Here is a 13,423-nt window from a genome sequence, read left to right on the forward strand (position 1 = left end):
GTCTGTGATTCTGTGATACAGCACTGGGTTTCTCTGTGCAAAGGTGAAATTTAAAAACATGCTTGTAAGGCTGTCCCTTCTCAGATATCTCAGGAAAAGGCATTTCATCACAGGTGTTAAATTTATTTGTCCACTGTTCACCCATTCAGTGACTGGGCCGACCTTGAAGCAGAACTGAATGGTAGAGGGCAAGTGACAAAGGCCTCTCCACCCTGGGAGGACTGGCAAGGTAGTCTAAGTGGTGAGCACTGTTGTTACTCAGCACAGGATAGATCTTGGCTTGTGAAAGTCTCTTGACAAGCTGATGAAGGGACTGGAATTTCAGAAATGTCTGGGAGTTACTGGTGTGCCCCAGTTGCTTAAGTCAATTCACACTATAATGCTAGAATTCAGTGTAGCAAATGATTATTTCACTGGGATATAATTACTTCCACTGTTAACGTTACAGGTGGCAGGGTGAATATGCTGTAGGGGAGAGGTACAGTTGGCATCTTGGCTCCAATTCCAACCTGTCCCGTGTCACTGTTTTGTTTCAGACCCATGCATGTGCTGGGTCTGTCCATGTGTGTGTATGTATAGATATGTATATATACACATAGATACATGTGATATATACACACGTACACAAACATATATATCTATCTCACAAGATACTGCTCTTCCCAGCAATAGCTAGGGTTGGGCTTGCAGGCTACTTCAGTAGCATATACACCTCTCTGAGCTGCTGTTTCACATATTTCCCATGCTGCCTATGGAACATACCCTGAAATAGCCCAAGGGTTTTGCTTTGGCAACACATTCACCTCAAGCTACAAACTGGGACCCAGAATTAATATAAACTAGCTGTGAGTGACATGTAAGTACTTTAAAATGCAATTTACCCCTCACCTAATTTAACTACGTAGTCTGCAATGGTTCATCCCCTCCTTGATAATGAATGTTGACTACCAGCAAAGGTGCCCCCTTTTTGGTAGGTGGAATAAGGAGTGCTGAGCAATCCTTAGGCAGGCAGCGTGGGCAGACCACGGGCCTCAGATCTTACTGAAACAGACAAAAGAATAAAAATGAAACATGACACTGCGTGTATGAAACTGGAATAGCTTTATTGACATTCAGAGGTGTAACACAACCAGTTCAGAGACAGCTTCGGATTTAAACGTTCCTACAAAAAAGGTTTAAAATCCATTTTAAAAAACTCCCTTGTGTCTAGCATGAAGTCACAGAATGTTAAAAATATCACAACACAATAAATACACCCAGTCTTTGCTAGAGCCAGGAGCCATGTTAGCTCCGAGGTTAAAGTCTGAGGCCAGGAGGAAAGTGGAGGGTGTGCTGGTGGAACAGCAGGGGCAGGAGGGTGAGTGGATTCCCAAGGCCTGCTCTTCCTATCTGCACTCCCACACCTCCGAACTCCAGCTTTTTTGTCCAGTCTGTCCATGTTGAGACACCACTTCTCTGCCTACCACTACTTATTACTTGTTCTGCCTCCTGGATGGCAAAACTGCCTGCTACCTCTGGACTGACCCTCCCAGCTCCTGTGCTAACACTAGGATAGATTGTGTGAACCAGCTTTGCAGACTGGAGTGGCTTCATAGAGTCCCACCTCAGCTAGAACCCAGTTTCTGACCTGGCTCCGCCCTGTGAACTGCAGTGTAAAGCCCACTCCTCCTGCCCCACCATGCAATTCTGTGAGAAGTACCAGAGTGGGTAAAACCAGGGGCTAGTCATCTCCACTGCAACAGGGTGAGGAGATCCCTTTTGGATTGCAGGTGCTTCAGATATTGGTCCAAATTTTGTGTACCCTGCACTGGCCAAGTTCTAGTCTACAGGGTGTGGTAAAATGAAAAAAAATAATTAAAAAAAATAATCTGCCCTGCTCCCCCTGAGAGATGTCCAAGAAAGGCTGGCACAAAGTAAAAGCCTTCCCTTTGGCTCTGGGTAGAACAAACTGTACGATCATATCTATACATATATATGTATATATATATATATGTGTATGACAGTGTCTGCCTCTTTCTAGAGAGCAGTTGCACCTTAGAAAGGCTGATCTCGTGGGAGATCCTAGAGCACTGCTAGGCTTCCTGGCACACAGCCCTCAGCCCAAGGCTCAGCATCCTGGAGGGAAACGGATTCATCAGAATACCAGTCCGCTAGGGACGAGTGCTGATAAACGTGACAGGAGTGTCCGATGTGTTCCCTACAAAGCCTGGCTACTAGCACCCAGAGGAAGATTAGGGTAGCCCCTTTTCACATGGCACACTACTCTGCCTTTTGCATTAATCCTAAACCCCAAGGGATGAAGAGGTGGAGCAAGAGTGACCCAAGGCTACAAGATGACCAGGCTTTACCTAAAGGAGTCTATAGGCTCAGCTCCCACCTTGCAGAGAAGCAGAGGTCTAAAAATGCTCATCCAACGGAGGATAAAAAATCAGGGGAAAAGTTTAACAGACTGCTTCAAATGCCACTGCAGGTCCCATCCCAGTGTAGGGAGGAGAATGGGACAGGACCCGTAAAGGGCTTTATTCAGACGAATGCTTGTGGAGGCGTGACAAGGAGAATCTAATGTGCTTACTAGGAGGAGACAAAATATAAGGTAGGGGAGGAGATGGTTGCAGCATCCCAGGCTCAGGGTTCAAAGAGTACGTTGAAGCCCTCTCCATCCTCGTTTTCTAGCACATCTGTCTCCAATGATGGCTTCGCCTTTTTGAAGAGAGATGGAAGGTTCCGGATATGAACCTCCTTGCGGAACTGCTCCCCAATGGGCTTCTGCAGAGGACAGACAGGCAGGCATCAGTCATTACTGTCTTCAGACCCCCACTCAGGGACAGCCTGCTTGCAGATCAGAGCAGACCCCAGGTTCTGAGCAACTCCTAGGCCTGGACCCTGTGATTGCATTTTGAGGAGTCTCAGACCTGGCCTTTCACAAGTGCCAGGGCACTGAGGTAACCACCAGCATACCAGCTCCCCAGCTTCTAATCCAAGGCCAAAGGTTCCAACACCACCATCCTCACAAAAGCCTAGAGATGACCCAACAGCCTCATTCAAACGTTTTATCACCCTGTTCCTTTGGGCACCCTTGTGCAGGGTACCCACTGCCTCTCAAGTGAAGGGCCATTGATAGAGGGGCTGCTCAGTCTGTGCTGCCATCCCTGCTGTACCTCCAGGGTGAAGAGAGACAGAACAAACACTAAGAACATGCTGCAACAGCCTCCTTCCTGGGAAGCAGGGTGGCTGGCGAGAGGCAGGACAGCCCATCACTTCTGCAGCATATAGGTGTGAAACAGACCAGGTTAATTTTCCTCTAGGACATCACCTACCCCAATGCAACCTGTGATGAGGCGCTTGAAGTGATCCTTCCGGCGCTTGTCTGCCACCTTCTGCAGTGTTGGGTTGAGAAGCTTTGAATCAAACTGCTCCAAAGAGTCCAGCTGGATATCTGGGATCTGCTCCATCACTGCCTTCAGCTCAGCGTAGCGAGGGCGCTGCAGGGAGAAGTACAATTAACATGGCTCTGCTAGGCAAGCAGCCCTGCAGGGCTCCTCTGCCCCTACCCAAGCAGGCACGGGATTAGTTTTCCACCACCCCCCAGCCAACCTCACATTTGGCTGAAGGACAGGATTTCTCACCAAGGCCTCGTAGATCTGAAAAGCCAGGTTGACAAGAGCTGCCATGCAGCCATCGTGCTGCCCGTGTACCTGTAAGCCCCTCAGCACGCTTGTGAAAAACCAGGACACGGCATCAGGCAGGAGGTTTCCTGGAAGCACCTGGGGAAGAGGCACTGTCAGCACTGCAGCAAGATACCGACACATGACTGCATTTCTGCAACAGCTTGGTCTTCCTGAGGGAGAAGGTGCCCAGGGGTGAAGTTGCCATGCTTCTCACAACATCCAGAGCTTCGTCTCCCAACCCTGCCAGTACTAACCCCTTCTTCCTCCCAGAGGTACCTGTTTAAGTAGTGGCCAGCAAAGCTGTGTTGTGGTTCTTTGGCAGGACAAGGTGTCCTTCCAGGAGAGGGATGTGTAGGCAGTGATCAGCACTGCAGTGCAAACATCCTGAAAAGGAGTCAGAGAGGACCAGTCAGAGGAACTATTTCCCACTTCCAGTGTTCAAACCTGAAGGGAGCCAAGAAGCAATCCAGATACCCTGCAAGAGCTCCTAAGGGCTATCTTCTGAGAATCCTGCATCCTGAAGGTGCTCAAAGGCACCCAATGTGCACCATCATAACCATGAGGGACCACTGTCAAGCACACCTGCTCCCTTCATCTCCCTGGGAAAGGCCCTGGAGTACTCATGGACTCCCATCAGCTGCTACTCTTAAGTCACTGCAATAGCTTCTGCAAGAGCTTCTGAGGCATCCACAGCAGAGGAGTACAGAGGCATTGGGATGAGGGTACTCTGTAAAGTGGATGGTGTTAACACTGTGGCTCCTGTACCAGCTCAGGCAGATTTTATAGAAATAAAAAAGAAACAAAAAGGCTTCTGGATGAAGTTCTTCCTCATGAAGACTGGAGCCCAGGATGAAGGCAGAGCCAGGGAGCACCCTGGGGGCTGAATGCCCACAGCTGTCTTCCCCAGAGGGGCTGAAACTCTGTAACTGTGTGTTGTACTGGATCCCAGTCCTCATTTCCTTTGTGGCTTCTGCAAGGCCCTTAAAAGCCATGCACGTTCCTAAGAGATGATTCTCACACTGGGGAGCACTCCAGCAGCCTCGATCTCTGCAGCAACGCTTGGCTGCACAATAGACAAGCGTGACAAAGAGTGCAGAGAAAGCATGGTAGAAGTCAGACCATGGCTCTTACCTCTTGCTTCATCAGACACTTGCCAAGCTCAGTGAGCTCTGCACTGGCAGGGGGGGTCACCTCCGTGGCCATTGCCTCGTCATCTGCAGAGCAGAGCAAAGGCAGCACTGTGAACATGGCCTCCCAAGGACTGAGGGAGAGAACAGGGAGCCTGCAAGGACTAAGATGGGAGCCAGGAGCCAGCACACAGAATCAGTATGCTGGCAAAGCTTGCCCAGAATATCTCTTTTCAAGCAAAAAGCACCCACCCTTGGTGGGGCAGGAAGGGAGCCCAACTAGCTATCTTCAGGTCTTGGGAAGACTGCATATCCCCCTCTTCTCCTCAGCATCTTAAGAATCAGCTGCTGCAACCTGTGAACCCTACAGCACATTTGTTCCTAGGCTAGACTAGGTTTTTCTATGGCCCCCAGACACACTGGGCAGGACAGAGTTGAAGACTTCTTACAAACCTATACCCCTCACATGGAACTTCCAGCAAAAGGCAAGCCTCTCCCTCATGAAACAGGAAAAGTGCTTGTGTACACCAAGGGCAGGAAAGGCAAAGGTAGGCATTTACTCACCATCTCCATCTACAGCAGCAGTAGTGTTATGTTCAACATTTTTCTTAGAAACACAGCAAACGGCTGCAAAAACAGTTGTAGGTCAGAGAAGCGGAAAAGGGAAGAAGCTACTTCAGAATATGCAGAGATAATCCTACAGACTGATGGGCTCACAGCTGCTTCAAGCTCCCCCAGCTGTTACACAGAACCTGAAGAGTGGGGAAGCCCAGTATAAAAGCCAAATACTGCACTCCCTGGAAGGCTGTAACACCCCACCCACAGCATCTTCCCCAGTGGAACCTGCTGCACAGTGGCTGCTTCAGACTACTGAGAACCAGGAACATGCAAAACCATTTGAAGTCCATAACCTGAGAAGAACACCATTTTAAGGCAAAAAGGCCAATCAAGAAAGAAGATAGAAGACTGATGATCTACAATCTCTATGTGGAATCAATTTTCCAAGCCTCTCTGCTCAAAGCCATGTTGACAAAAAAACATTGGAGAAATGGACCACAAAGAAGGGAGACAGCTCTGGGGGAGGGACTATTCCCTCTGTCTTTAACAAGAGACATGGCAATTGCCAGAAACAAAACTGCTCTACACTTGGGTTGTCCACAAATCCATGTCCCCTACTGAGTTCCAGGGAGAACCAGATTTCAAAGGACTGGACTTCTAAGGGACAGTGCCAAAACCACAGAGCCCTAAAAGCTAACAAAAAAAAAAAAAAGGAAGAAACTCTCTTCTGAAGGTTTTTAATAATTTCTTATTAGGTTTCAGCTAAGATTTTGACAGGGCTAACTGTCTCACACCTGGCTTCTAAAGACTATGTTAAATACCAGTGACCGTTATAGTTAAGTTTTACTGCAGTTTGGGAATGCCTGTTGTCTTCTCCAGGGAAAACTTCCCAATAATCCCAGGGGATCTAGCTTGATTTCACTTACTGACGAGATCCATGACTTCTCGGGTCAGCAGCCTGACCAGCTGTTCTTCAAGCATCTCCTGAGACTCGGGGTTGTCATCTGCAGCATCATCCTCACTGAGGAGAAAAAATTTTAGTTTGAAGGAAGACAATGTCTTAAAGTATCCCCTCTGCCTAAGCACAGGGAATGAGTCACCACAGTGTTTTCCAGCCCTCTGCTGGCAGGGCTGTTCCTGGGCAAAGGCTCACATAAAAGACCAAACCTCCATCTCATTCCCCATTTCCCCCTTTGTACCTAGGGGTGGAAGCTTACCAGAGCATGGTTCGCTGACTGATCACTTGCCATTTCTGGGATAACCTCTGTTCAAGACAAAAGGAAAGATTTAATACCTTCTTAAGGAGCCATGTTGCACACAATGCAAGGAGACACAAGTGATAGTTGCTGACAAAAGCACAAGAGCTTTAAACACAGTTCTCATGCCAAGACCCATTTTGAATGGCAGAAGAACTGCTACCAACTGTGCTGGCTGCAGGAATGTGAATGAGTTCTCAGGAAAATGGGAGGACACAGGCAAAAAAAACCCACAAAAATTCTCATGGCTGCAGGTTGAGGAGCTAATGTCCACGGGTTTGAATTCACAGCAAGGGGTGCTGTGCAACAGCCAGAGCTTAATACACCCCAAAACATCATCAAAATCATTAAGCATTGAGGCTCTGCCCTCATCTTTTCTGGCTCTGTAGAGACAGACATTCTCACATGTTCCTGTCAGCTGCTTACAGGGAATCTGGGCTGTCAAGAAACAGGCATCAAACAAGTTTTCTTACCATGTGCAGATAGGTAAAGAGGGGTCCCAGCATGGGAGAGACAAGGGTTTCGTAGTATTCTGAAGGGCAGGAGAGTACCAAGGGCTTCACAAACACACCTGCACAGACCAATTAAGGAAGAGATCCAGCACATAAGGCCAGCTGCTAGGGAAGACTGCCACACTACCCAAACGAGCCCATTTCACTGGGAGGCCAAGAACAGACACCTCAAAGCCCATCTTCTCACAGCTGTCAATTAACAAGTGGCATCTCTATACGCAAGACCATGAGGTATTCAGATCCTTCCCCCGACAGTTCAGCTGAGAAATCTGAGGGTGCTTAACACCCATTTCCTAACTGTGAGACTGAATGTCCAGCCCTGGAAAGTGGGTTGGGAAACCCACATGATTTCCCACACAAGTACACCTTACTGCCAAGCTCCTCATTATCCAAGCCTCCTTGGCCCCCAGAAGGCACTCCCCACCTCTCACGATGCCTCCAGAACCACATAAATCCTTTGCATTTACTGTTTCTGACCCCAAGCACTGCTGTTTCTGCTCATGCCCTCCTGGGCTCACACCTCATCCACACCAGGAATATCCCTGCTTTTTTACCTCCTCAATCACCCTTCTTTGTCTCAGCTATACTGAAAACAATGCAGGTTTCCAGTTTATGTGTTCAAAGCCTCCCTAGGTGGCCTGAGGCAGTGACGGAAGGATACGGAGCATGGGACGAAGTCTGTAATCAGGAATGTTGTTGAGGTTGTTGAAAGCAGAGCTAAGGAGCTGGGTGGCGAGACCCTCAACGGTGTAGAAATCCTGTTGCATGGAGGGGCCTGCATTTCCCAGGATGTGAAAACTTCAACAAAAAAAAACAAGTTAGTTGCAAGTCTGCTAGATAACAGGTACCATGTCTCTGGCCTGCAAAGGCTACAAGTACTATCACCTTGAGATCAGCTTGTTGCCCTGTTCTTAAGCAAATACTATAGAGAATTTTAGCACCATATCTCTTTTTTTCTGGGAGACCTGCAGAGGGACAATGAATTCAGCACTGAAGCACCACAAGGTACTTTCAAGTGCTACTGTATCCCAGCATGTAATTTAAAGAGACAAACTATTAGGTAAGTGCTCCAATCCAACTACCTAATTGCATCAAAATCGCATCAAAAGTCTAACTCTAAAAGAAGTCAGGCCCCAGCAACAGCCTACTGCTTCAGCTGTGCAGTGTTGGATGTGTGTGAGAGAGCTGGTGGTCTTACCAGTTGTCGTAGAGGGTACAGAAGAAGCCCTGCATCCTTTCTAAGACTGTTTTGTAAACAGGAGAGTCATAAAGCTCCAGCAAAGGCTGAGGGAGACCTGTGGGAAAGAATAATCTTCAGTTTCATTAATGAGAGCACAGTGCACCTTCAGGACATGCTGGGCAGTCCCTAGCCAGCTTAATGGCAGCGAAGGAAGATTGTGGCAAGTACAACATGCATCCAAAATGGAAGCGGTGCCACAACCCCGGGCCAGAACCTCCCCTCAGAGGTCAGACAAGTTCAGGCTGGTTGTACCTAGAGCAGAGGTGCTTCCACTGACGTTGTTACAGCTGCCTAATTTCTCCAAAGGAAAACTTAGTCAAGCTATCAGAACCCAGTCAGCAGCAAAGCTGACAGTTCTGCAGCTCCTCTAATAGCTCATCCCTTCAGGTTTGTATTCTCTGTCAGGACACAAACTACTGTTGAACTATGACATTAAGAAGTTTGGAGCAGAGATCAAGGCCCTGTTGCTTTATGTGCAGGTGTTCACAAACAGAGTTTATAGGTCATAGAAAAGAGGTAAAGGAAGCATGTCCTCATTTTACAGATATGAAATGGAGCTAAGAAAGACAAAGCAGCTTCCCCAAAATATTTCACTATCTGGTCAGGACCCGAAATTAAACCTCAGTTTCCAAAGTCATGATCCACACTTTATCCACAAAGGCCACCCACTTACTTCTGCTTGGCTGTAAATGCTTCTGTGTTCACAAGCTCAAAGTTGTTTTAGGATGGTTCCAAAAGCCTCTTTCTAATATGCTGTCTGGAAACAAATGACAGGGCCATACTGCACAACTTGGCTCTTGCCCTCCAGGACAGGTCTTTGCACCAGCACTCAGGGCTCCTGCTGAGTACTAATTCTGCTCAAAGGCAGACAATTACAGCACCCCCCAGGTTCTGCAGCCTGAAATGCTATGTTGCAGAGACCACTACCCAACTGAGATAAGCAGTTTGGTAGGGTATCCTTCGTTTTTATGCAGAAGAAATCAATTTGTCTGAGACCAATAACTTATTTAACTTCTTAATTTCAGCAGGTTCAAATCACACCCGAGATACAAATACTATGAAAAAAATGCCCCTCCAGCTCCTTTTCATTTCCACTGCTATGGATGGACCACTAACTCAAACACCTCTAAGAATCCGTCCACACATTCCTCCCGAAGAGAAGCCTCTTACCTAGAATGGCATTCTTCTCCACCTCCAGCATGTCCAAGGCCTTTGCAAACGTATCCCCCAGCCTAGCCATTATCTCTGGCATGTAGAGATTGTTGTGTGTCCTGAAACAGAAAAGCACTCGGTTTATACTCATGTAAGTGAACCCCTTTTTGCCCTCGACAGTGCGATCCTCTCCTTCAGCTTGTGGACAGCTCTTCTGAGGCAGATGATGAGGAAGGTGAGACCAAGCACGTGTGCATGGGATCCCCCTTCCCCACCTGCAAAAATATTGGGGAAGCTGACCTGACAGAGACATGGAGTGACTCCACCTCATGTCCTGAATCTCCTGGCTGCCCCTTCCATTTACTTCAGTTCATCCCACCCCTTGTGAGCACTGGCAGTAAAAACTCCCAGCAATTCTCCAGTTGTTGTTGGGAACAGCTTATTAGCTTGGCCAAAGGGATCAGAGAATGTATTTTTAAAACTGACAAGACATCTCAAAAGATCTTCTGCACCTAAGGCCCCTTCAGAGGGAAGGGCTCTTTCAGCTCCAACATACACACACTGCCCCTCAGGGATGGGTCACAGGCCCCAGAATGGCAGGTGGCACTGGAGGGACTCTAGTGAGAACATCAGTCTGATCAGATGTTACTCATGGCAAATGCATGTGCCCCTTGGACAACATATCCAGCTGCGAACAATTCCGCATGATCAGGAGGCAGCCAGTCAGCTTTCCACAAGGGACACCAATTCAGCCATGGGTGGCTGGTTCTTGCCATCCAGGCCAAAATGGGTCCTCCCTCTTAGCCAGGGCACTGACACTCAGAGCTGGACTTGGCAGGGGGTGTCTCTCTCACCTACCTCTCTCCTTTGAGACCTCAGACCTCCACTGTGGGTGTCGCCAGCTGCACACAGCACAAATCCTGCAGCCTCCTCCAAAACTGCAATGCCATTGTACCTGCTGCTAGAGGTGATCAAGGGCAACTCAGTATCTCCCCCTCGAGCAGCGTTTCCCAAAGCAGGGGGTACATGGGAATGGCTGGGGGAAGGGAGCGTGGACAGACCTCAGTATGTTCTCCAGTCTCAGCTTTCACTCATCTATTAATGATTGATTTTTAATTTTTTTTTAAGGTCTATGCTCATAATCCTGGCAACCCCAATGCAGTGATGTCTGCCTGCATTTGCAGAAAGCCCAAGTTGGCTCCAAAACAGCAACTATCCTGTTTCTCTCTGCAAGTGTTAAATACTTCTCTGCTCACTGGACTTGAGGAAGGCAAGTATGGAACCTTCATATGAAAGAGCTACACAACAACTTCTTCGTGACTCATACTCTCGTTCTGGGCTGGACCTAACCCCATGCAACAGGCCTCAAAGGGGCACAGGCTGATTCTACTCTGCCAAGAGGGGCCAGGAAACAGCCCAGCTTCCACTAAAGTTTGGTTAATGTTGTTCCACCGACTCAAAAAATTGTGCATTTCTGCTTGAGGCTATCCTGAAACCTGGCTACTAAAATAATCTCTTGTATTTCTCCTGCCCACTCCATGCCAATGTTCATTTGCCTCATGCTGGGCAGAAGGACAGCAGGACAAACTGAAGGACTGTGGAATTGTAGTGGTGAACCTTGAAATCTCACTGCTCTAACTCCAGCAGGATGGGCCAGATGGTCATATCCTAAAGGAGTGGTCATGGTCCTTAGTTGTTTCAGAGTCCTTGAAGCATTTTCTCAAGTTCAGAGGGCAGATATTCACTCACAGGCTGATCTCCCTTAATACTTCAGCAAGTTCCCAGTGGTAATGGAGGGAAAATGGCCAACCAGCTGCTTCCCATGGGAGTTAGAAAAACATCCAATAGCCCTTATCCATGATGATGTAACCCCTAGGCATGTTCCATGTGAGACTCTGCACTCCTGGGCATCCCACACACAGGAGAACATGGAACAACAAAATTCAAGAGACATTTACGCTTTAGAAAAGACAAGCAAAGGATATGGCAGCACTTGGGGGATTTTCAGTGATGGTCACAGCTCTGCTAGAAAGAGCCTCTGATGCCTAGAGAGATGAGCTTGAAGACCAGAAGATGTGTCCTTTAGGACAGTCCGTGATTGAAGAATCTTTTCCCAAAGCTGGAGCCATATACATGGAAAATGCCTACAGCACCCATGTCTATCCAAGAATTCTTTCATTTGGTAATGTCAGTGTCTCCTCATCAGGAGTTCCAAAAAAGCCTTTGTCTATGCAAAACATTTGCTGAGCCTGACCAGTCCATTTGTAACAAAACAGGAACAAATCCCAGCACAATAAAGGCACTGCACCAATCAGTTCATGCAGCTACTGACTGCAGAGATGCACCTTTTTCTAAAAATGGCTGAAAACATGATTTGCGTTTAAATTCAGGAGCGAACATTTTAAGCCAGAAGCTAGAAAACACCTAGATGAAATAAGGTACCACAGAGGACAGGAGAATTATCACTCTGAAAGCTACTAGCAGAGATTAACAAAACAACCTCAAAATATTTCAGTAAATACAGCTATAGAGACAAATACAGGTAGGTACAAAAAGATGCCACTCAAAACTACCTTATTTTGTCTTGTTACCCGGACTGTCATTCTTCTCAGTCCTTTGGTCTCATCCATGACCTACATTCAAGCTACTCACCACCCCAGTAAAGGCCCAGTGGCTTAATGGTTTTCACTGCTTCTGCCTGCTAGCACAGAAGAATGCCACACACCACCCAGAGAGCAACAGACTCACCTGCTCAGTCTGCAAAATACCCTTTCTTTGCTCACTGGTGCCTGACTTGGCGCTCAGTTCAGCTGCTCAGCAGGATCCCTGCTGCTGCTACTTGCAGATCTGCTCACACAGAAACCAACAGTCTCCAGGAACTTCCACATCTGTCCCACATAAGCAACACTGGACACTGCTTATCCCTACAGAGAGCTGCCTAATGGCACAGACCTAAGAAAAGCATCTATTCCCAAGGAGTAATGCAACTATGTCCCTGAAGGTATTCTCAACACAGGCAGCTTTCCTGCCAGCCAGCCTTCCTCATATCCCTATACTTCCTGCCTGGTGATAGGCTGCTACAGATTCCATATTCTCCTGTGTTATCCACATTAAAGAGGGTCTGAGGAAGCAGTACTTGGAAAAGGCATCTACAGTCAGCCAAGGAGAGAGCAGGAGCTCCACAGCACAAGATCCAACATTTCCAAAAAGACGTGTCATCAACATTGGCACTGAACAACTATGAGCTTGCAGTTGTCATACAAAGAGGCCTCTGTATCCAGCAGTAGTGATGGAAAAATATGAAGATCCACTGCTCTTAACACATCATTCATTGGTTCCTGTTGGAGCATCCAGCCTTAAGAAAAGCCTGGATACCTCTGAGTGAAGGACAGGCTGCTCCATGTATGTTACTACCACATACTCAGAAAATATTCTGGCCTGCAGGTGAGATATTGAGGTACTGGCTACAGAACATAATTCACGTGTATTCTTGGCAGTGGTAAACAGGTAGGCACAGGGTTTCTGCTTCTCCACAGGTACTGATAGTTTCCTAAGTTTCCTAAGTTTTCCTAAGTTTCCACAGGATGATAGTTTCCTAAGCTTGTTGTAATAGAGATTCCAAGTGTTTTTACTAATGCATAAATTCTGTCAAGAACAGTGATTGCACGAGCAAAAAGTCTGTCTGTTGCAGCCTGTTCAGACCTTGGGCATTGGTTTAGTTGGTCTCACACAATATGAAACATGTTGCAGGCCCTGGAAGAAATGGCATGAGGCTACCTTTACTCAGGCATCTCTACCTAAGCTCTCCCAAAAGTTCATCACAGGATCTTCAGCCTTCCAGAATAAAAGGCAAAAACACTTCAAGCACAACTCTGCAGCTGTAGCTGCTCACTGGCCAAAGTACCACACA

At 47.5% G+C, this 13,423-nt stretch overlaps 1 protein-coding gene across 2 annotated transcripts in view; it reads right to left on the bottom strand.

The window, feature by feature from the left end:
* Positions 1-1,084: 1,084 nt before the first annotated feature.
* The window catches only part of XPO5 (exportin 5), a 29,743-nt gene continuing 17,404 nt past the window's right edge, over positions 1,085-13,423 (bottom strand). For both annotated transcript variants that reach the window (XM_051783243.1, XM_051783242.1), the window contains 12 exons: positions 9,532-9,632; positions 8,320-8,416; positions 7,783-7,919; positions 7,083-7,180; positions 6,571-6,617; positions 6,280-6,374; positions 5,360-5,422; positions 4,800-4,882; positions 3,945-4,052; positions 3,627-3,764; positions 3,318-3,482; positions 1,085-2,766 (listed from right to left, as the gene is read on the bottom strand). In XM_051783243.1, the coding sequence (XP_051639203.1) occupies positions 2,626-2,766; positions 3,318-3,482; positions 3,627-3,764; positions 3,945-4,052; positions 4,800-4,882; positions 5,360-5,422; positions 6,280-6,374; positions 6,571-6,617; positions 7,083-7,180; positions 7,783-7,919; positions 8,320-8,416; positions 9,532-9,632 (1,273 nt within the window). In that variant the 3' untranslated portion in view covers positions 1,085-2,625. The remainder of the gene's footprint in view (positions 2,767-3,317; positions 3,483-3,626; positions 3,765-3,944; positions 4,053-4,799; positions 4,883-5,359; positions 5,423-6,279; positions 6,375-6,570; positions 6,618-7,082; positions 7,181-7,782; positions 7,920-8,319; positions 8,417-9,531; positions 9,633-13,423) is intronic.

Source organism: Manacus candei, unplaced genomic scaffold (genome assembly GCF_025592945.1).
Source record: "Manacus candei isolate 608988 ecotype Guabito, Panama unplaced genomic scaffold, ASM2559294v1 h1tg000017l, whole genome shotgun sequence".
In the NCBI taxonomy this organism is placed as follows: Eukaryota; Metazoa; Chordata; class Aves; order Passeriformes; family Pipridae; genus Manacus; species Manacus candei.